The sequence below is a fragment of the Periplaneta americana genome, chromosome 3 (assembly GCF_040183065.1).
Source record: "Periplaneta americana isolate PAMFEO1 chromosome 3, P.americana_PAMFEO1_priV1, whole genome shotgun sequence".
Lineage (NCBI taxonomy): Eukaryota > Metazoa > Arthropoda > Insecta > Blattodea > Blattidae > Periplaneta > Periplaneta americana.
The window spans coordinates 95,522,051-95,547,164 of NC_091119.1; the positions used below are offsets into that span (position 1 = coordinate 95,522,051).

The following is a 25,114-nucleotide window of genomic DNA, read 5'->3' on the forward strand; positions in this document are numbered from 1 at the left end:
CATACGGATAAGTGTGCATGGGTTCCAGCAGTGTTAGGAGACAGGAACAAGAGCATCCAAGATGAGCCTCGTAGCGGTCGCCCTCTAACTGCCTCCACGGAATGCAACAAGGAAAGAGTTGTTGATTTCTGGGATGCATTCTGGTTGAATTTCCTGAACCTGGAGAGACCATAAATGCTGTCCGCTATATTCAGATACTTCTGAAGCTCCGTCGTTCATTGCGCGAGAAACGACCTGGAAAGATCATAATCCTGCAACATGATAATGCGCGGCCTAATATTGCTCGTGTTACCGTGGAGAAAATCAGAACATTTGGGTGGAAAACTCATCCACATCTTCTGACTTGGCACCCTCCAACTACCTCTTTTCGGTTCTGTAAAGGAGCAGATGCTAGGCCAAAGCTGTGAGATGCTGGAGGACATGCGGAAAGCAGTGCATCAGTGTCTTCAGGAAGCTGAAACAGACTTTACTGCAAGAAAATTTTCGAACTTACAGAACGGTCGGGAAAATGTGTGCAAAGAAATGGAGGCTATGTTGAAAAGTGACAGAAAAGTCTGTAGATTAAGGTGATACACCTTGTTTGTCTAAAAATTAAAAATTAAGATTTATAATAATGGGTTGCTCATGACTTTCAGTATGACCCTCGTATTATTATTATTATTATTATTATTATTATTATTATTATTATTATTATTATTATTCCCTCATCACAGCATTAAAATGACTGTTGAAACTTTATATCTGAGTCGTTATAAGCTAAATTAATTTTTTATTCTACATACTGGTACATGGAATGAAGTGATATTAAAGAATGTGTATTTCAAGAATAAATTTTATATTGCAATTCATTACTGTTGCTTTTCATGGTGAGCAAACAGTGGTACTGCTGTGACATGTAATCAGCATCACACTAATAATCTACTGATCCACCCTAAACATGCAGATCATGAACAACAGATATGCCATAGTTGGGTTTCGAACATGCGGTTACTTAGATGAAGTTTATGACCTTAATTCAAATACATTTTAAAACAAAATGTGTAGGTATTAGCACGGTATCTACAAATTACTGCATAGTAATCATTTTCTGATTGTAGCTACAATTTGAGGGAAATGTGCTTTGTTTCATGAAAATTATTGTAGATCAAAGATATGTTGTCACTGATTATGGTACGTTAAATTACTGTAGAGATGTGCAAAACGACAGGTGGTTATTACACATTGTCAACAAACATAGGTCGTTCATTGAGTGAATATTTCGAACTGAAAATACTTCTTGTTTACATATTGAGATGGCATAGAGTGTTCCTTTCTTTTTCGAACACTCAGAATTTGCATTCCAAATAAATTGAGAAATCATCATATGAAGCTTCTGTTTTTTCCTACATAATTCGGCTGTGTGAATAAAGTGGCTTATTGCCAAAGTATTGGAAATCTTTGATGTCCTTCAACATACTTCCTTCCCTTATCTATACACCATTGCATACATATCTTTCATTGTTCAGAGCAGTGCAGCAGCAGCTTCAATATTCCTGCCATTTTTGTTTTCACCTCTTTTCACATATTGAAAATGTGTTCCTTTCAATACACTTTTCACTTTCAGGGAATGGATAGGAATCACATGGAGCCAGATCTGGCAAATATGGAGATTACTCGAGCACAGAAATGTGCTTGTCTGCTAAAAACTGATTTACAGAAAGAAAGGGTGTGAGCTGATCCATTGTCCTGATGCAGAATCCACGAGTTGTTCTTCCACAGAACCGGTCTTTTCTTCCTCACTCATTCCCTCAGCTTGGTCAGGACATCAATGTAGTACTTCTGATTTACGGTTTGACCTTCAGATACACCTTCAATCATGATCATGCCCTTGATATCGAAAACGATCGGCATTGTCTTCAGTTTTGACTTCCTCATTCTCATTTTCTTCACTATTGGTGAAGAGAGAGTCTTCAAGTTTATTGATTGTCACTTTGTCTCAGGATGATACTGAAAAATCCATGTTAACAGTTTCAACCACTCCAGTAGAGATTTTTTTAATTTCACATTAACACACAGCTCGATTTTTGCACCAATCATGATCCCGGCAAGATGATGAAACCGCTTTCCCTTTCACCAAAGCCTAGAGGCTTACTGAACCACATAGAAAGATAGACCAAGGATTGTTTTAATCCAGAAGCATCAAGGTGAATATTGCTCTATGCTCGCTTCTCACTACAACAATTCTACAGCCTCAGGGGTGCCCAGTCCTGTTAATAGCCATACCTAGTATTTTACAAACTTAATTTAACTATATAAGCTACTAAGAAATCTATATATTGCATGAGTTTTTAGGTTTTTACCATGAACGCGTTCAGAAGTACACTTCTGGGTAGGTACCTGTATTCCTCCATGCCGTGGAACATAACATATCCAACATTTCAGAACTATATACAGGTTCCATCATCAGGACAAATAGGTACGACCTGAAGAGTCACTTACTCTGTTGGGCTCATTATGTCTGACAGGACTAATAATCTGCTTCCTTATACGGAGTGAACCGTAAATAATGTCATTTATTCTGGTGGATGATTCCTTTAGTAAAGAGCAACAAAAAAGTCGAATACTGTTTTGCTGTGTTTTCACTAGTTTTCCGAAAAACATGCATTTTAAAAGACATGAATTGTGTGATCATGCAATGCTGTAATCAGTAGAAAATGCGTGTTAGGTTATGTTGCTTTGAACAACCCGTTCACGTGGTTTGTGTGGTTTGTTTTGAATAAAGGAGTGAAAGGTCATTGTCAGATCCATTGTTTTTAAAATCATAAGAAAAATACAGATAGACTATTTAATTTTTGTGTTTAAACTGTGTTGAGAACTGAGAATGAACAATGCTCATTTCATGTTAAACAAAATAGCTTGGAAAATTTAAAATAAACTCCACAACTTAATTTTAATTAAATGTTGAGAGAACAAAGACAATGAGATACGCTTATTTCAAACGAAATCTAAAAGATCAAGAAATATTTTCACAGTTCCATTCCAATTGAATGTCCTAGAGAACATAAAGAATAAATATGCTTATTTCACATTATGAAAATAAAATTTTAAAACATTTAAAACTCCGCAGCAAGAAAATAGAAAATACCATATGCTTATTTTACGTTAAACAAACAAAATTAAGTACATTATTTTTATACCCTTTGATTTAATTTTAATTAAATATTTGGTGAGCATAGGCAATAAGAAAAACTTATCTTACGTTATACAAATCAACTTAATGATTTAAAAAAAAAAAACTCCGTTTGTTATACTGCAAGCATTTTCTTTAGCCAACTGGAAATAGTTCCCTGTTCCCTCCCACTTTATTTTTTTAAGTAGTAACTGATAAACTTACATACAAGAAATTAAATTTTCCGGGTTGTCTTTAAACGCAATTGTTTGTATTATGTTTACATTTCTCGTTGTCTCTTCCATCCCTCTCACAAATGCACAGGTGAGCTGTTCAGAGTACCTAGACCTATGTATCTGCCTCTCTCCAGGCAATAACCTTTACAGCTTTGTCAGAGTGCTTTACATTTTAAGATTCCTTTGCAGAATGAAAAGTTACATTTGTTTGGATCAAATTTCTACATTCTTAGGGACAAAACTAAGATTCTTTCACTAATTTGTTACAATACACTGCTCTCTTTAATTGACTGAGCATATTGGGAATTAATTCAATAGCTTTCTCAAAGTATGCTATGAAATGTTTCATATAAAACAAAAAGCAAAAACAAACAAATTTGTATTAAACTTTTTTGTTTAAAATATCTCAAGGAATATCTTCCTGAAATTAATGGCATAGGTTTCACTCTGTATAATGTTATCTAACATAGTTCATATATTCATGTTTTTAGGTGTCGTGATTGACCCCTATAGTTGTTAGCCAGTGCTGTATAAAGAAGAAGTGAATTATTAGTCCTGCATAGTTGTTTGGGGTAGTCAGACATAGCAAGCCCAACAGAGTTTGTCTGTATGTAGTTCCGAAATGGAGATGTTAAGGTCCAGGAGAGCATGGATTACAAGTTCATTTAAACAGATTTTTGTCTCATTAAAATGTAAATATTTAATTTATTTTGCCTAATGTGGGAATCTTTGTGTGGAATGTGAATAAATTTTGTACTTAGTCTCTATTCTAGATATAGCTATCTTCTGAATGAAAGGATTAATGTTGAATAGTAACAGCTTAAATGTTGCTGAATGGGTGTGCTTTGCATTTTCTTCTCTTGGACACACTCTTTTGTGTTAATTTCATTAATTTTCCATATATTCATAGTTACAAATATGTGAATTATAGTAATATTGTAGTGTCAAAAAGTTACAATGAATTATGAAAATTTTGTGTTTGTAGCTAATTACTGCTAGTTTCCATTACATTTTAAATATCATGTTGCACTTACATAAAACTAAAATAGTAGAGAAGAGCTAATTTTCATTATTCATTATATAGGAAAATGACTTGGAACATGAATACCTGTAATGTCGTGCAGTAATGCATGCCTTTAAAAACCTAGAACAGTTAATATATATGGATGCTCAGTTTATGAAATACCTGTTGCAAATTGATTTTAAGGTAAGTCATACACCCACTTGTGAAATACGAGTGTGATGAATCATGTACTTTAGTGTGCACATTTTAAAGAAATTTTTTCCCCCATCCTATGCTCGCTTTCTCCTGTCCTTCCCTCAGAATACATCTAAGGGAGTGAGATCTGGTGTACGAGATAGTCGTGAGCATTTTATCATGAATGAACATGATGGACAGAAGTACCAGCAACATGGTGTGTATCAAACATGTATTTAGCTGAAAAGTGGTATGTATAACAAGAGAAGGCACGAAGTTTAAAAAATAGGAAATAGAAGCCTACAAAATATTTAGAATATTCATACCCCATATAGTGCACGTTCATAAACTTTTCATGATCAAAACGAGCTAGAAACTTTTTTTTTTTTTTAGCAAAACTTCGAAATTTAGGACACACACCAATTCCATTCAACTAGGAGCAAGCATAATGCAGAAGATGGTTTGATGTTGCAGCACTGGAGTTGGACGAGGTCCTCCAGTGTCCCCAGCTGTGAGTAATCGACAGTCACCTTTCCCGCGCAATGTGCCGAGCCGCTCGACATTCCACAGCGGCCAGAATCGTCAGCGTAACCACACTCAATCATATGGCCAAACCACGCCCATGCAGTCACAGGACACTTCGGCAATCAGCCATTCTGGACGCACGTCGTCCTTCTTCTCGAAACTGTCGTCCAGATTCTCCAAACGGTAAGTATAAGTCCTTATGAAACTAAATAAGAAACCAACAATAGTTTTTGTGCTGCATATTTATTTTAGTGTGACATATAAATGTATCAGGTCTCATGGATTTTGCAAGTTTTAAAATGGTATAACATGGACGATGAAACTGATGTGAATGTTTTTATTTAGCATGATTGAAGCATCAGCTTTATCCTGTAACATTATGTTTATTTGAGAATGTATTATTTCTGTAGTGTAAAATATGTCTATTTTTGAAACATAAATTAAATCTTTGCACACTCACCTAACACCTTTGATGGGTTACTTAACTCCCCGGAAAACTTGTCACACTGCAAGAAAATACAGTAGGTGATAAATTAGGTTGTAATTGACACTGCATGGGCAAACCTACATATGTGGAGGTAAGGAGGTCATGAATTGTTATTGGGCAAGAAAATGCCAAACTTCCAGACATGCAAGTTAATTTAGACAGTGTCAGTCACAACCTTATATCTCACTTACTTGTAGAAAGAAATTTATACTTTCATTTGGCAGTGCAGTCACAAGTAGGAGGATGTACAAAATATTTGTTTTGTTGAGATCTCCACTCATTTACAAGACTCTGAACCAGGAAATATATTTGAGTGTAGAAGTCCTTTTTATGTATTTTAAGATCAAATTTGCTTGAGTTATCATGACACTACATACAGTAGATCTCTAGACTAATTTAGAGCAATGTAAATTTAAGAAAATTGTAGCAGAATAGTTGAAAATTCAGTTTTACCTGATTGTTAACTGCTTGTCAATACTGCACCATCCAATTTGCTGAAGTTAAATGAAAGGAGAAAGGGAGGAAAAAAATACGAAACATTTCAAGAACATTTTACATTCTAGTGCTAAGTGCAAAAGACCTGGGGTATCTGCATTCTAAAGCTTCTATTCCATAGGTAAGTGATCTAACAGCACCTCTGCAAGTTTCAGAGGTTGTGTGTCTGACTAGTTTTTCCAACCAATGTGTATGCCAATTTATGTGCAGTATTGATGCTAATTGAAACACGAGGAGTTAATTAACCTGTCAGTCTTGCAAATAGACTTTGGATAAAATATCAGCACAAAGAACTTGGATTGTTTGAAATTACACATTTGTTGCTAGATTCAGGTTCCTTGTGTTGGTTGCATTTGCATTAGGGATGCACAATGCTGATCCTTCAGCAGAGACTGTAGTGAAAGCTTGTTTTCTGTTGGGTGACCTGGCATTGAAACCTAGACGAGTTCTGTTGTTTATGTTTTGCTAACATTGTGCATCCCTAAACATGAATGGCTTATTGTTGTAATGCAAGGAATTTAATGGGGAAGGGATGAACTTACTTCTACTCAAAATCTCGTCGTGCATGCCTAATTTATACAATCCTTCATTCAAAATGCCTTCATGCCCACAGAGTGAGGAACAAGAGACTCCGCTGTTGATGACTACGATTTGATAGTCTTATGCTTTCACTACATGGTCACTGCTTAGGGATGTAAGAACAGAACTGTGTTGTGGTAGGTAATACAAACTCTGGTTTGTTTTGGCATGTTCACTGCTTGCAGTGAACGTGTTAAATTCTCGCCAGAATATGAGACCTTTCTTTTGTTTTATGTTTTGGTCTGTGGTCGTGATCCGGACATTTAATAATATACTCACAGGCAGTTTTCTCTGCTTGTCATCCTTAGGACCTAAAGTTGGATGATTGACGGACGGAAGCAAGCTGCGTGTGCTGACGACTTGGTAACTTGATCCTGACCCTCAGCTTGCTCAGGAAAGATACAACGTGGCATTGAGGTGGAACTGTTGTTGAATTCATTCACATTTTTGACGTCCGTTGAAGAAATTAGGGTCATTGTTGTGTGTAATTTTAATTTCTAAGTTTGGAGTTTAAAGCCATAATTTTTCTCAATTCTCTGGAACAAAGACATTTTGTTTTTCAAATTCCATTATTTTTAACAATAAGACCATGGAATAGTGTTGATATGAATGTGGTAATAATGTGTTTCAAAATTAGTGCGAGTTTTACGTGTATATTGGTTCAGCACATTTTGTAATTGCGTGACATATAGTATTTAGGTAGACTGGTGATAGGCAGCCACATGCCTCCAATCTATAAACACAGGAAAGTATTTTTGGACATACAGATTATGTTCTTTTATTAAATATTAAGTAGGTCCTGTATTTACGTTCATTATTGGACTGTATATGAAGATGAATTACAGTGTGAAAAAAGTAATGATACGGACATTTCACGACATTGTTGCATGGGACACAGAGCCTGTGTCTTCTGTTCTGTGCCCGTTGAGCTGACCATGTAGTGACACATTAACAAGCTCATCTTTAAGTGAATTGAAGATAGAGATATTGGTTTTTGTGAACATGAGCCTCTCAACATGCACTGCATAACTTTGATGTTGTTTTATATGTACTTTTTTTTTTTTTTTTGCAATGTATTGAGATTGTTACACATTTCAGCACAACAGCAGGATGCCATTCTGCCGTGACAGGCCTGTGTTTTCTAGTCATTTAATTTTTGAAGTGGACTGTGCATTAGACCAGGCAGTTTATTTATATCATGAGATTTCATAATCTCTAAATTTTTATTGTGTCTGGTTGCATTTAGTCGGCAGCTGATCAGAGTTTTGTTGGCTCTCTCTTTAAGTGCATTTAATTTGTTACATAGTGGTGCAGTTGAGAGGGTCACAGACCACTGAAGGAAAAATTGTTTTTAAGGTGTATGCAGTTTGTTGCTCCTAACAGCCCAGTTGAATTAGTGCATATTAAAATTGTCATTCCTATACATTCTGGGTCTGAGTCTGCAGTTATTAACAAAGACAAAGTTTTAATTTTACTACTACAACTACTGCTGCTACTACTACTACTACTACTACTACTACTACTACTACTACTACTACTACAACTACACTACTACTACTACTACTATTATTATTATTATTATTATTATTATTATTATTATTATTATTATTATTTAGTGTTCAGTTTGTTTTTAATTTCTGCTTTTTATAGTTATTAATGCTATTGTAAATACATACACTAGATTAATTTAATTTCTGTAAAATATTTTATAAATTGGTATGATTTATGTTCAATTTATACGGGCATAAAGCACTGTTGAATGTGTGTGAATGAAGTGCGTTGGTGGGTTGTAGTAATAAATTTTTCTTCCATTTATAATGTAAGATAAAAGCAGAATATTTTCCAGTGCCAAAAATCGTCACTGATTGGTTTTTCTACTGCTGATTCTATTATTTAAAGACAAAATGTGATTGTCACGAAAAAAAATAATAAAGTTATGCATCGCTAGCGGTTTTGTGTACATACATTTGATTTATTTCAACAAGTGATCCAATAGTGTAGAGCATGGTCCTGAAACATGAAGAATGTTGCATGCAGCGCTCATGGTAAGGTGTACAATTACTCTCTCTTTGTTGCTGATCTTACTCTCCCGATAATTCCTGTCTTTCAACAAACCCTGACGGGAGCTGAGGTGTGTGGCAATTAATTGAGGAATGTGCTTGTTTAGTCTTGTGAAGGGAGTTGTCAGTTGTCTTGATATTGGCATTTCTAAAAAGAGAAATTCTCCATGTTGTTGTGGTTGTTGTTGCTGCTGTTGTGATTGTGTGCCCAGCACTCTCATGTTGCAACTGTTGCCTCATCCATTATTGTTTAGATTTGCTTTCTTTTTAAATTTCAGACCCATGGACCCGGTCCCTAAACATGTAGTTAGGTATGTTAGCCAGTTTTTGTCATTTTCTTCTTAGATTTAGATTCGTTAACTACTTTTAGTTCAAAAATTTATTTAAAATTTCGCATGTTGAGTTGAATGCTCTTCATAGACACAAGTGAAATGTTTTGTGCAAGTCATGTGGTCAAAATTTCACAAAAGAGTGTTACTTTCATATCACCTTGGATAGCCTACTGCTTGCAGACTTTCTGTTTTAATGTAACTGAATTACTTTGATTTCTCTTATTTAATTATTATATTTATTTTTAATTGAAAATTTAATAAATGTAACAATGCAAGTCGAGAATGGAAATATAAACATGAATTGAGTACACTGAGCATGTTGTATGAACTGATAGGAGACCTTGTGCTTGGTTGTTACAGCAGTACTGTTAATGATGACCAAGTGAAACCACGATCTCTTAGATTTACATGGAGTATGAAGACAACGTCATCTCGAGATCCAAACGAAATCATGGCAGAAATCAGAAAGGTGAGCAATGGTACAACCACTATCATATTATCCCTCTTCCAATAATAGGGATTGGGAGAGCAAACTTTTGTTTTACATCTGCCAGCCAAGGTATTCTTTAATATAGGAGGTCTGATGTTAGTGTGGGACATTTGGGAGCCAGAAGCAAGGTAAGAAGAATATTTAAGTTCTAAGATTTCAGATTTTGCTAAAGTGTGGGTGCAAAACATGTGATGATGATAATGTAATTATTGTAATTGTCTATTGACAGAATCTAATTGATTATTAATATGTTGATAGACCATACATACAAATTCTACATCATCTATGTCTGAAAGAGAAGTTTCCTTCAGATAAGGGCGAGAGAATGTTATATATAGGCTGTTCAATAAAGAAGGATCATAATTTTTTACCAGCACTGTTTTGAATTTAAAATTTAAATTTTGTATTATATTGTTAATATAACACCTCGTCTGTTACATAACAGTAGTATCTTTCAGTTCCTTTCTGTTTTAACCTGTGACAATTGCATGTAGTTTCGCCTACAGCACAATGGATGCCTGTAAACATTGAGTGCTATGCATAAAGTTGTAGTATTACTTTTTGCTTTGACTATAGAAGATACTTGAAGTAGAAGTATATACTTCGTTTTGTATGCATAAACATGATACAACTACGAAGTATGTACTATGCAGCAGTAGTATAAACTATCAAGTGTATTCTAGTATATCGATTATCGACAGTACTTCAGGTTTATCTGCGAAGATTCGTTAGTTTTTGCCTTCCATGCATAAGTCTAGAATTTCGTCTTCACTAATAAAATAAATTTATTATAAACTGCAATAGTAGGCGGACTTCCTTTGAACAATACTCATTGCATCCAATACCTCATGTTGTCGAGACCAATTACGCTGTTGATTGTATTATATTTGGGTAAAGTTTGGAAGCATTATGGGTGAATAATACTGTACCTGCAAACTAATCTAACTTGTCACTAATCTCTAACGTAGGCTCCACGTTTAGTATGATTTTGTTTTGAGATGGTGCTGTCTCTATTAGACATTGAATTGGGAGCCTCCTAGTGGAAGAAGCAGAAGGCACTGCATCATGCTGAGAAAGATGCCATTATGGCAACTTGCTGAAACCACTGTTCATAATTTGTACATTTTTTTCCTTAAGTGTGTTTTATCCTCTGATTGAGGTTCTGGCTCACATGTACAACCTATTATCAGGCAGTACATCTCACTTGACAATATGTGTCAGAGGAAGAACAATTGTTTGTATGCATCTGAAGTCTGATTAGTGTAATATGTAGCTAACTGGCTATGTATGGAATGGAGAGGGAAAGGAACTATCTCCTGGCCTAGTTGCCTCATAAGTGGTGCCTTGTTGGTATCAATTGTGAGATTCAGACCTGTCTTCAGATAGTTGACTAAACAAGTGTTTTTTATGCAATAGTGAATGCGTTAATGTAGTGAACATTCCATATATAGTGCAGTAAAAAGTCAAATGTGTTGTGGCAGTGATAAAAGTGCAAAAATTGTGATTACATCGGCGCATGTATATTCAACGTTTAATGATACTTGCTCACAACCAGTGAAGTATAGGTACAGTAAAAGCCCGAAATAGCCCCGTCCGATTTACCGCAAATTCGTATTTAACATGGGGAAAGTATGTCCCCCCAATAATAAACATAAAATATACAATACATTTAGTGGAAATCAATCTTAAAACAAATCAATGTACAAGATAATACTGCATAGAGTATAATGTGCTGCCTCAGTAGGTATATGCACATCCCTTAGTGGACAATGACCTTTTCTTCGGGGTTGCAAAACTGCATTCCAAGGGATTTTGTAGGCATAACGAGAAACAATTTGTGCGTTAACAAGTCACGAACGCATTTTTATTTCATATAAAGTGAAAGTTATACTGTACCGTGTTTTAGTCTGTATTACATGTTCTGAGTATTAAGTTGTTCAGTTTTAGTCTGTGTGACACGTTCTGAGTCTTAATTTAATTAAATGTAAGTGCAATAATGTCGCAAAAACGAAAACCGTATTCGGTGAATGAAAAGCTTAAAATAATTGACTGTGTAAAAAGCAGAGAAACAAAGGCAGTGATGAAAATGTTGTAGAAGAGAAAGACAATATTCCAAGTATTACTGAAGTAATATCTCATCTAAATAATGCAATGTCTTGGTTAGAAAGGCAAAGTAAACCGTGTTCGTCTCCTGTATCTTGCTAATATAAAACAATATGCGGAAAAGAAATGCAGTGATTTAGTCTGCCAAACAAAACTTATAGACTTTTTTAAGTTGGTTTAAAATCAGGATAGTTTATAAACAGTGAAGTGAACTATTGCTAAAAACAATACAATAACAAGTTTTATGGAACAAACTGCATAACTGATGAATGTTTAGTTTATATTACAGTTCATATTACTTTATTTAAATTCATATATGGAGTTATAGTGCAGTGAATTATCTTAACACATGGACTATAGTCACTTCCGATATATCGCAGTTCAGTTATAATGCGGGGGTTAAGTATGTTCCCCAACAACCACGCTATATTGTGCTTTTACTGTACTACCTGTACAACAAAATGAACAGTGTACTATTAATTGGATAGATCTTCCATCATGACACGAAGAGTCAAACAATTCGTAATAGTCCACACCTGTGGAGTAACAGTCAGCGCGTCTGGCCGCGAAACCAGGTGGCCCGGGTTCGATTCCCGGTCAGGGCAAGTTACCTGGTTGAGGTTTTTTCTAGGGTAATCCAGTATGAGCAAATGCTGAGTAACTTTCGGTGCTGGACCTCGGACTCATTTCACCGGCATTATCGCCTTCATCTCATTCAGACGCTAAATAACCTGAGATGTTGATAAAGTGTTGTAAAATAACCTACTAAAAAAAATTCGTAATATAATAAGCACTCTTGCCAACTATGACTGGCTGTTTGTAATGAAAAAGATTCTGTTTATTTCGAAATAGAGAATGCCAGTGGCGTAGCCAGGTGGGCCCAGGCCCACCCAAAAAATATGCGAATTTTTGCGTTTTTTATGGAAAATACTCAACATTAAAACTAAACCATGGATCCAGAGCAGTAGTTACAGTCGATAGCATTAAGGTAAGAAGTCAAAAATGCGTTCATTTCTTCAAGAGCCAATTTAACTGTGTTGGGTTGGGCTTAAAAAATTGTCTGGCAGCGATAAAAAGAAGGAAGCCGTGGAGACTACTGAATTGTTACATCAGCTAGAAACATTTGACACTTTATTTTATTTGGTATGTTTAGATGATATTCTTGCTCTTGCAAATTCATTATTGGAAGCACCTTAGTCTGCAAAAATGGATATAAGTAAATGTTCGTCCTTCATTAAGGCAATGATATAAAACTTTTCAAAGCTCTGAAACGAAGAAAAATTCGACAATCATGTCAAGCACAAGCCTTTGTAATCTAGCAATTCTATCCATTGAGAGGGAGAAAAGTTGGGATTTGTTGAAGGACCCATCATCAGCGATTGACAGATTCGTTGCTAGGAAATCTCAACACCTCCAGTTCACCTTATGAAGCATTTGTATAGATATACCTTGCATGATTATTTATCATAATTTTGCATGTTATTAAATAAGACTTCCGAGAATGAGTTTCAAGAGAGTTGACGGCAGTGGCATTGTCATGAGATGGGTCAGGTAAACCCTGCATATCTGGCCAACCCAAAATAATTAGTCTGGCTATGCCACTGGAGAATGCCTTTCATTATTTTCATGAATTGCGAACATGTACATCTGAAATAGATTTCTGTAACACGAAAATTGCATCCATCGTAATCTATACGGCTTCATGAACTATATAACTTTGAATATTGGTAGTACTGTATCTATTGATATGATGCAGTACCTCTTCTTGATCCTTAACATACCATATCATGTCATTAATCAGACTATACAACATGCAGTGCTAATTTGCACACTCTGATTGCAGAGCGATTCACATTCATTATTTCAGCAGCATAGTATATTATTTTGTACTGCCGTGTTTGTTGACATTAGATTTTTCTTGGGTGATTTATGACTTTTATGTTCTGTTCACTTACGTAAAAAAAAAAAGAAGTTGGTTAATCCACAAAACTGATAACCAGGGGACGGAAAATCGAGGTTTCACTGTATATCTTCCAATAAGAATAGATAAAATATGTAAAGAAATTTCGAATTCAGGCCGAATTTCTTAAGCATGCAGAAGTTGTAAAAATATTTCACACACAAAAAGAAAATGTTTCATGTTCATCTCTCGAATGTTTTATTCAAAGATTTCCAAATTTGGTTGATAAATGTGAACATCAGAGATATCAAGAGGAATTTACAGATAACCAATGCAGTACTTTTCCTGTATACATTATAAATGTATAAATGGATCCAGAATAGATGCAGCTAGGGCCTAAATTTTAGATTTCAGAAATGATAATGAATATAAAACTTTAAGTAAATTTGTCTGCACTACTGAGTGTGTGTCACAATAACTCTCCTATGGAGAAAGTCTTCAGTGTTGTGGCCTGTATTAAACACATCAACACTGCAGTCAGTTCTGATCCAGATCACATCACAAGGAGACGTATGCTTCAAGAAGATATTTGCAGAAAAGTATCTGCTAGATGTAAAACATGCTACAAAGCACTTTTTTTTTTCCCCCGCAGAAGTGACAGGTAATGTGTAGTTTTATAGCACAGTATAATATGCTTTACATCTAACTTTGCTAGAAGGGAGGGGAGGGAGTGCATGCACACTATGGGATTACTAATAATCCATTTGAAAAGTTGACATCTCTGTTGTTGCTGCAGTTATGAGGGCAGGTAAATGAATAACATTAAGAATGTTGTCAGAGATCCCGAACATTTCATTAGGTGCCACTCATACATTAGTAACAGAAAAACTGCACATGACGCTATATTTGTATGTGGTGGGTTCCAAGACTGTTTACTCACAAACAACTGGAGGTTCGTGAACAGATTGTGTGAAGCTCAAATGGATGTTTGAGGAGGAAGGTGAGGGGTTTCTTTCGAAGGTCATGACTGGAGATAAGACTTGGCTGAATCATTTTGATCTTGGGAACAAGCAATGAAGTTCACCGATATCAAGAAAAATGAAAGTTGTGGCGTCTGCAGAAAAGGTTATGATCATCTCAATCAAGGATTGATTTATCAGCTTGTGCCAGCACACACACTTGTAACAGAACAATACTATATAAGAATACTGAAGACTTTGAAGGATCATGTCAAGTGACCGCATCTCAACAGAGTTTGGTGCTGCATCAGGATAATGCATGACACCACATTGCAAATACAATCGTGCTGTATCTCACCAAAATAAACGCGAAATATGTCCCTTATTCTCTCTACAGTATGAACTTGGCACCATCTTATTTTCTCCTGTTTGCTAAGTTGAAGAAATGCCTTTGTGAGATGCTCTTTCAGTCTTCAGAACAAGTGGTGAAGACTGTGATGTGATTCTGAATGACTATCAAAAATTGTTTACAGCACATCTTTGAAGACTGATAAGGAACTCTGCTGGGATAAGTCCATTGCAACCAATGGGGATTACTTTGAGAAAGACAATCAAAAGTTGAAGCATAAATAAATAAAAGTATGTCACCAAAAAATCATGATCATTCATTATTGAACAGCCCATGTAAAATCAGAAGTTAAGCTGATTTTACTATTGAATGTGGTTGAACTGTAGAATAAGAAGAAATTAAGTGTGTTAAGTTTTAACTGACAATATATGAACATACAGAAAAATATTGAATATTATGGTGAGTAATTTTTAATTTTTTGTACGAGGTATTAGAAAAATATTAAACTTCAGTGGTGTTTTAAATATTTGAATCCTATTTTAATTTTTTGTAACGCCCTAATTACCAAATATAACCACTGTTGATTTTGGCAATGAATGGAATTATATGTTTATACTTTTTACGTGACTTTCCTTTTAGCTGATGATGCTAATTTCTTCCACATAGTGTTAGTAAAGGTTGGGAAGGAATTAATTCATGATTGTTGACATAATTGCACATAGTGGTGCATCTAAATGTAACATTTAAAGTTGTTTAATTCTTGTTACAAGATGAATCTACAGCACTACTATGAATGTTTCAGTGCATTTCTAGAGTTTTAGAGACTATTGAGTCAGACGTTTTTAACAAACCTTGAAATTGATAAATTGGGGTGAGGAGAGCAGTTTCGCCCACTTTATTGCATAATTTTTTTTTCCCCCCTGTTCGATTCTGAACTTGTACAAATTAATATAATGAAGTAGAGCATGCGTGTATTATTAATTGTTATATTTTTTAAGTTGTTGGCTGTTTCGTAGCTTAAATTTGTTGTAGATTATAATGGTTTGCATAAACACTTCTTACATACAATTTAATAATAAATTTTTTTTTCTTCATATTTTTAGAGTGCTCTTTGACACTGTAGCGCTGCGAAGATACTCACTAAAGAACACTGAAGTTATTTGTCAATCAGAATCCATTGTTAAATTGTTATTTTCATAACTCTAAGAGGAAGTAGCCCATATTTGCCTCTAAACTTCATGCAGTTGATTATTATTATTATTATTATTATTATTATTATTATTCTCTTCAAAATACGTCACCATTATCATCATCATACACATTATGGTACACCTATCAATCTGTTCCAATCACATAGGAAAATCATAATCCCATCTTGTCTTAAGACTTATTCTCTGAAAGGTCTGTACAGTAAAACCTGCTTAGTTAATCGTTCATCAGTCTGGTCTTTCATCTTATGTGAATTCTGAGTAGTATAATATTTTTCTGTGGGGGTTACCAGCCCACTGCAAAACCTTCGAACTTGAAGGACCAGCGTTTTTCTTCCATTAGTTAGTTTTGGTTCACCCTGGTATTTTATTTCCCCAGTGTCTCTACATATCTGGAGGACGTTCCCCAATCCGCCACCTGGGGAGGTGCCAGATGGGGGACTAACAACTCCTCACGGGTTCAAAATACTTATGCCTATTTGTGTCCATAAGTTTGTTGTGATGCAGGATAAAAAGAAGGTAGCATTAATTTAATATAATATTATTATATAATATGTTTGCAGAGCCAAAATATTAAATTTTACCTCATTTTAAATGTGGTTCTAGTGCTATATTCCTCCCATTTCCCTTTTTCCTCTCATCCAATCCTATTTTCCTCTTCTTTCACCCTCACCAACTTCTCACTCTTTTCTTCCCTTGGCTCTCCTAAGTCATTCTTCCCTCTTTCTGTCTTCCAACACGCATGTGTGCATCAGTGCACTTGAATCCATTCCTTGCATCCCAATACAGTTTGCAGATGTTTTTTGAGGCCCTGTACTCTGGATCCAGTTTTTTGTACTGAGGTATGTGATCTTTATCTATCCTTGCGTTCAGTTGTTGGCTTAATGTGTAGACTTCTGATTGTAAGATATTCATCTTTTTGAGATGTGTTGCAAGGCAGTCTCATCCAAAATTTATTTGAAATATGTCATTGAATCCTTTCTTGGTTTATTATTGTTCTTGACTGTGTGTTACGATGTCCCGGGTTTTGTCTTTTGACGTTTTAAAGCCAGTTATGTCTGTCTTTGTTAAGCACATTATCTGTTAAATAATTATGTTGATGGTACATTCCTGAGTATTGTCCTAGGATTCCCTCTCTCCCAGAGTTTTCATTATTCAAATTTTCTTCTAAACTTTGAGTGGAAAATAGAGTTTTAAAAGTGCATCTACATTATTTATGTGATGCACATCTGAAAATTAATATGTGAATAGAAAATAAAAGCACTATGAAAGATGAAAGAAATTCATTTCAGACCGAAAATATCTTCATATATACTTTCTTTTCCCATCTACTCATCTTCAGTGTGTACTGTGTTGTGAACCAAACTCGGTAATGAATAAAGACCATATGCTCTTATGTACAGCTATTTCTAAAATTAGTAGTGATCTACACTCTCAACTAGTTAAATACTACTGGGATGCAAAAAACAAAATGGGAAAGATCTAACACTTCAAGCATTAGCAACCAACCAACGTAATTTCTTTGGACGTGGGAACAAATAACAGTCACTTGATGCGAGGTTGAGGCTGTAGGGTAATTTGTCAGAAACTTCCCAAACTCTTGAATAAGCTTGAAAATTCGAGCTGTGGTGTGAGGTAAGTCGTTATCGTGCAAAATTACAATTCCAGAGAATGTATTTCATACCTTTTGTTCTGAATTAAGTCGCAGTTTTTACAGGATTGAATGTTTGCATTGGAATTACAGTAGAACCCCTATTATCTGTGGTAATGAAGGGGATAGGCTGAACTGTTATTAAAAAAAATTGGACAATCCGTAACATAAAAGATTTTAGTAAATTTAGTGAATAATGCTTACACTTTCGTAGTTTCCTCTATGGTCTTGTATTGAACACGCTAGGTAGTGGATCAGAAATTCACTGATATGTCTGGTTGTTAACCTGGGAATTTTAGGGGACAAGGAAATGTCTTGTAATAGCTATCTGTGGAAAGATAGGAATATAATTAATTGATTAGCTAGCGGACTTACTCGTGTTATGTAAGATTTGTGCGGCTTACAGCTGTTTCAGTGCTTCACACACCATCCTCAGAGCCTACTAGATCTTGGCGTCATCTCGAACTTCTCTGCCTGTTATGTGGGTGTGTTTGATTGTTGAAAGGTGTTGAAGAGTGGAGTCAAATAGTGTGTGTGTACTGAAATTGATCTGTGTGTTGAGAATTTGATCGGGGTGTGTTTTAGTGTGTTTGTATATTTCGTATTGTTCTAGTGTGTTGAGTTTTTGGTTCTTGGGTTGTATGTGTAGGATTTCCATGTCCGCATTTATGTTATTGTATGTATGGTTAGCATTGGTTATGTGATCAGCATATGTAGATGTATTGTGTCCTCTGGTTATTGCTTTAATGTGTTCTTTGTAGCGTGTTTGGAATGATATGCCTGTCTGTCCTATGCAGATCATTCCAAACACGCTACAAAGAACACATTAAAGCAATAACCAGAGGACACAATACATCTACATATGCCGATCACATAACCAATGCTAACCATACATACAATAACATAAATGCGGACATGAAAATCCTACACATACAACCCAACACACTAGAACAATACGAAATATACAAACACACTAAAACATACCCCAATCAAATTCTCAACACACAGATCAATTTCAGTACACACACACTATTTGACTCCACTCTTCAACACCTTTCAACAATCAAACACACCCACATAACCGACAGAGAAGTTCGAGATGACGCCGAGATCTAGTAGGCTCTGAGGATGGTGCGTGAAGCACTGAAACAGCTGTAAGCTGCACAAATCTTACATAATTAACATGAGTAAGTCCGCTAGCTAATAAATTAATTATATTCAAGTGTTAAAAGTAGTGTACGCAAGATTCAAAATGTAGATAGGAATAGTGGAGGTCTAATATTGTAGATTTACATACTTGATACATGCCATCATTGATTTTTATTAAATTGCACATGGTTGTGACTCTAATCTCGTATTCTGAGATGAGCCACAGTTTCTCGTTTCCCGAAACCACTCACATTTGCACTTTTTACACTTTGCACAACATGATTTCTTTTGATACTCGTGAAAGACATTTTATATAGAAGTTATACAGTACAACACGAACAGTAGACCATACTGTGTAAGGGTAAAGTCTTGTAATAACCAGGGAACGGATTTATATGGACTAAAAATATATGAAATATGTAAATATATATGTAGTTATTTTTACCAAAATATGGAATTAAATATGGATTTTTACCAAAATATGGAATTAAATATGGACTTAAAATTATAAAAAAATGACTATGTACGTTAAATATTGGTACATTTTAATCAAACTAAACAAAAAATATAATGGACGTACCTTATCTTCCAATGTAGTTTCAACAAAACACAATTTTTATTGTCTGTTACCATAACAATAGGTTACAAACATTTCTTTCAAGTGCTGAAAAGTGAATCTTCTTCTATTGTCTCTGAGGATAGATTTATACTGACTAAAAGAGCGTTCGACGTCACAAGAAGTAACTGGTACATAATTCAATTTCACAATGTCTGCTGGGGATAAGTCCAAGTTAATCTTCACTGTTGATTCACCACTCATCACAGCAACAACCTTTTGTAGTTCTTCATATCCAGGGTTTTTTGAAAGTACAGTGTCCACCTTAGCTCTTACTGCATCTGCAACTTTACCTCTACCACGATTCAGTTGTTCCACAGTACTATTTATAATTTCAAAACTTTCAGATAGTGAAAGGTGCCTATTTTGGAGACTTTTGAGCGTTTTTATGATGCATGAAAATGTATGCTGAATGTGAGCTAAGTCATTCTTCACACTTATGTCACAGGTAACTGTTTTCGCAGTATCAATTGAGACTGCATCTTCAGAGTCCAATGCAAGGAGAACATTGTTAATAGAGTCTATATGTTCGGCATAATATTCAACTGCTTCTAGCCATGTACCCCATCTAGTTAAAATTGGCTTTGGTGGCAATGGAATTTCAGGGTACATTTCTTTCAACACGTTAACTCTACTGGGAGCTTTGAGAAATACTTTTTTCACTGATGAAATCAACAAATCTACTTTAGGGAAATTGTCTCTGACCACTTCTGCCACACGATGAAATGCATGCGCCACACAAGTAAAATGAGTCAATTTAGGATATACAACAGATAATGCTTGTCCAGCTTTGACCATATAAGGGGCAGCATCGCTAATAAAGAATAACACATTATCGTACATAATACCCTTTGGCCACAGGATACCCATAGCTTCGTTGAACAGTTTAACTATAGTTTTGTTATTGCACTTTTCTAGAACATCACAATGTAAAAGAATTCGTTCAGAATATTGTTCACTTAACAAACCGATAACTACATTACCAACAAGTCTACCTTCTTTGTCGGGAGTCTCATCAATGGAAACCCAAATTGAACTATCTTTAATTTCATCTCTTATCTTCTGTATTGTCTCATCGTAGATGGATGGAGCATACGTCTTCCTAAGTGTTGACTCATCCGGGATTGTATGTTGAGTATATTTTTCAAGGAATTCCCTGAAGACCTTATTCTTTAGTTTGTAGAGAGGAATATCAGCAGAGATGAGAGAACGGCACAGGTCGATGTTAAACTCAGATCTTACATTCGATGTTGTTGGTTGTGTTAAAAACAATTGTCTCTGCTTGGAATTTAGTTGTTTGTTGGCCTGATGTTTACTAGTTGTAATGTGTTGTTGCACCAGGAACTTTTGTGTAGATGATACTGCACACTGACACAAATTACAAAATAATATTTTATTGTCAGTTGATAAACCATCTTCTTTAAATTCTGAAATGTAACTTGTTAGTTTTGATTTTAAATTGACTGAATGACGTACTTTTGGCATATTTACCGTCTTTATAGTATGATTTACAAAACTGAACCTATGTGTACTCTGACTGGCATTTAACTGTTGAGCTGCACAACTGAAGTCTGTTAAAAATTTTAAATTAAATTAATACAGTTTTGTAACTTACTTTCCCATTGTTGATAGGACTGCTAATTTTCAAATAACTCTGATGTTAAAGGGATTACTGAACATGTGTTTAAATCTGTATTGTTGAAATGTATTTTTAAAAGTTAATGGAATTTTGTTTTGTTTTATTGTTAAACCTAATATAATATGGACTGTTTTATATGAAATATGGAAAATATATGGAAATTAACGAAAATATGTACTAAACTCTAAAATATGGAAAAATATGGAAAATAAAAGTAGGATTTTTCAACCCTACACATTGTGAAACATAAAGATAATGCAAAATATAAATTATATTAGCTTTATAAGTAAATATGTATTTACATATAAATCCTTTCCCTGGTAATAACCATCTCTAGAAAAATAACTCGCTAATATAATGTACAGTAGTATACTCCATATATTTCTGTAGAAAAAAAAGCGACAGAAAGACAGTTGGATAATTCACCAATCAGTTAATAGGGTGATGAATAATCGGGGTTCTACTGTAGTTGTGATTAACACATTTGAAAAAAATGAACAAGCAGGTCCCAATATTGTCCCAGAGAATGGTTGGACTGATTCGTTGCTTTCATTGCTTTTATATACATCAGTTACGTATTTTTGCACTCTTCTGGCATAGAGTTTTCTGTGGCCTAGCTTTTCAATCATAGTTTTTTTAAATGTCAGGAAATTAAATGCAATTCATGTTCACTTTTTCTAACACACTGACTGTTATCATACTTGATCGGCCATGGTGTTCATCATATATGCCGTACATTTGTTCGTCTTTATTTAATAAACAGCACTATTGTCTACCTTGCTGTCATTCACTTAAACTTTATAGATTTTGCAAAATTATCTGTGAACTTATTTTATTCTTTACCTACAAAACCTATTTTACAACTCGAACCTGACTGGATTTTTTTTTTATTGTAGAACCTATAAACGACTCAGAAACTACCAAACTACTGCATGTGCGTGATCTTGCCCCTATATGTTAAACAATTGATGGAGTGATAATGAGGTAGTCCAAAGCCACACTTAACAAAAATGTTTTTTTTTTGTGCGAGTTCACTTCTCACACATACAGGGAAGCTACTATTAAAATATTATAAAAGTTACTCAACAAATGACGTATACGGTGAAGAAATTATTATACCGCACCCAATAACATTGTACTCTAAACCTTTAATATGCTCTCCTGTAAAATTTTGTCTATGTGGCTTAGGACTATATCATTCTCACCCCTTGATTTATAGATACAAATCAGATCTTATTAATACAAACCATACAGAAAAACTAAACTGGCATTACTGGCACCATTTTATCTTAATGCGAACTTTCCTTACAACAAATTAAAACTGTGAATGAATTACTAATATCCTTATTTTGGAAAGCTTATCCTGGTATTTTGCAGTATACAATATTGTATAAGATGATCTTCAACAGAACGTAGTACTAATATTGAAGAAATGATGGGAAATAAATACCATTTTCATCTTGTTCATTCTTATGTACAATACTGGTTGATTCAGGAGGAATAGTAAATATTTTAGGGGTTGATAGTGTGGACTATTTTGAGTAAAAAGTAGGGAAACAGCTGTTTGTAATTTCCTTGGTTATAAATACTCTGGAAAGTGTATTGATACCATGAAAATAAGTAATTAATGTAATCAATCATTAAGTCAATTGTCTCTCCCTTTTGCCTCTTGTAATGCTTGTTATTCATAACATTCAAACATCTGTATCTCCACACAATTGAAAATTGGACATGTGTTATAAACTTTATTACTGAGAATGGTCCATACTACCACCCCACTAAAATATCATATCGGTTAGCATGTCCAACTGTGAAATGAGCAGGATCCGGATTCAAATCCTGGTTGGAACAAGTTACCTGGTTAATTACCAGTACTGTCTATCTGAAGTCTGATTAGTTTAATATGTTACTAGTGAGTGATGTATGAAATGGAGGGGGAAAGGAACTGACCACCCTACCCATTATCTCCTGGCTTAATTGCCTCATGGGTAATGCCTTATTGGTGGCACTTATTAGGATCAAACCTGTTTTCGGACAGTTGACTAAACAACAGTTACTGTCTTTCAAGAATATGATGGTTAAAAAAATAGTGTTATACAATGGCAGGAACATTAACTTCAAAAAAAAAAAAAAATTTTTGTTCAATGGGGATCTTAATTTCCCGCTATTTGCCCTGACTTACAAATATGGCTCATAGATGTATAGATGTTGCTAGTGCCAAGAATTGTATATTATCAAAGGCTGCCGAGTGCACCATTGGGGGTGGATTCAAAAGTATAATAAAGGCAACTTAATTTTGATGTACAAGGTTATAATTGAAAAATGAGACTGATACTGAAAATATATAAATGAAGTCTGAGCGTTTTTTATTCAGCGTAGCTTCCTCGTGCACTTACAGCACACAGTAAAAGAGAAGACTGGAAATTCTGTTCATTGGCGCTTTGAGCTTTTGAAACAAAGAGAAATCATATGGTACAAAGTGCTATGGAATATGGTGGATTTGACAGAACAAATGCTTCGTTGCTAGCCTAACAAGGAGAGCCCTATGGCAGTGATTCTCAACAGGGAGGTCGCAGGTCTCTGAGGGTCAAAGAGCAGTTACTGGAGAGCCGAAAACAAAAATTATCATCATCATCAAAGTTGTTCTGTGAACATTTAAACATCCGACTATGTTGTGTTGAATAAAAATTTAATTAAATTATTTTCCTTTTAAATTGATATTATAGACGAAGTTTCCCCTTCTCTGCGCCTAACAAAGGCAACGTGTTTTCGTTAGAACAGAATGAAAGAGGAAAGGATAATTAATCTGCTTTTTGTTCATTATTGAGATAAATTATAACAGCTGTCCAGCTCCAAACTTAATGGTTCAGAATGGATTCAGATAATACCCTTTATGATCATTTCAACGTGAAAGTGGTGACAAAACAATGTTAGTAAATCTAATAATGATATTCATGGTAACATTGCTCAAACTGATAGTGATATTCTTGGTGACATTGCTCAAACTGATAATTGAAGAGATTGTGATACCAGCAGACAAATCGTCTCTGTATATGTCGTCTTCTGCTACTAGACGTGAATTCCATCCAGTGAAGGGACAGGAAAGGATAAAGGATAAAACCACAAATATCTATAGGGCTTATAAGAAAAAGGTAGTGTCATTCATTCACTATGTAATTATAAACTTTTTCCAGTAAGCCCACGATATATTAAATGTGGATTTTTTTTAATACTAATGGCAGATACTTGACTATTCGTCATATGAGGTCAGTTATGTAGAACAATTTACTGATAGAGTCATTGCCCAGGATGTGCCATAGGAAGCTGGTATCTGCTAATCCGCAATGAGATGACATGATGATGGAAATTTATTGGGATGCCACAGTGGAACTGTGGAACTAGAGCTCCTGCAGAAAACCCCTGTGTTGCCTGTACCACAGGCTTGCCCAACACAGGGGCACATGCAAGGAGAGGGGAGGTTACCAGGTTTGAAACCCCCTCCCCCCCTTGAAAGACATATGCCTACTATTTAGATTTGAGTATTTTTTTGTCCATAATCGTAATATTAATAAATATACCGTAACTTGTAAACAATTTTAATAATGACCCCCCTCTCCCCCCCAGACAAAATTCTGCATACGCCACCGGCACAACACAAAAGTTATAAATCAAGGGTATGCTGGGTTTTGAACCGGAGTCCACAGGGTTATAAGTCAGCATCTAGTCACTAGACCATCATGGCAGCTTTACTTGTGAAATTCTCAATAGAATTCATTATCTAGTCTATATTATATGTGGTTGTGTCTATTGAGGCTTTTAAACTATCAAAATTAAAATGTCATCAGGAAAGTGTGAAATGTGTCCATCCAGGTCATATAAATAAACAGTCTGAATATTTTGAAAGAAACAGAACCTTTCCAGCGATTAAAAAGCAGTCATGAAAAAATCTATCACAACTGATGATGTGTTTGTAAAGTGTTCATTTGTAGT

At 35.0% G+C, this 25,114-nt stretch overlaps 1 protein-coding gene across 14 annotated transcripts in view; it reads left to right on the forward strand.

The window, feature by feature from the left end:
- Positions 1-25,114, forward strand: part of LOC138696270 (serine/threonine-protein kinase MARK2-like) — a 271,602-nt gene that overhangs the window by 240,690 nt on the left and 5,798 nt on the right. For 10 of the 14 annotated variants that reach the window (XM_069820963.1, XM_069820972.1, XM_069820970.1 and 7 more), the window contains 3 exons: positions 5,057-5,290; positions 9,007-9,039; positions 9,421-9,529. In XM_069820963.1, the coding sequence (XP_069677064.1) occupies positions 5,057-5,290; positions 9,007-9,039; positions 9,421-9,529 (376 nt within the window). Of the gene's footprint in view, positions 1-5,056; positions 5,291-6,976; positions 8,629-9,006; positions 9,040-9,420; positions 9,530-25,114 lie in introns of those variants that run through there. The other 4 variants (XM_069820964.1, XM_069820966.1, XM_069820969.1 and 1 more) reach the window with 4 other exon arrangements.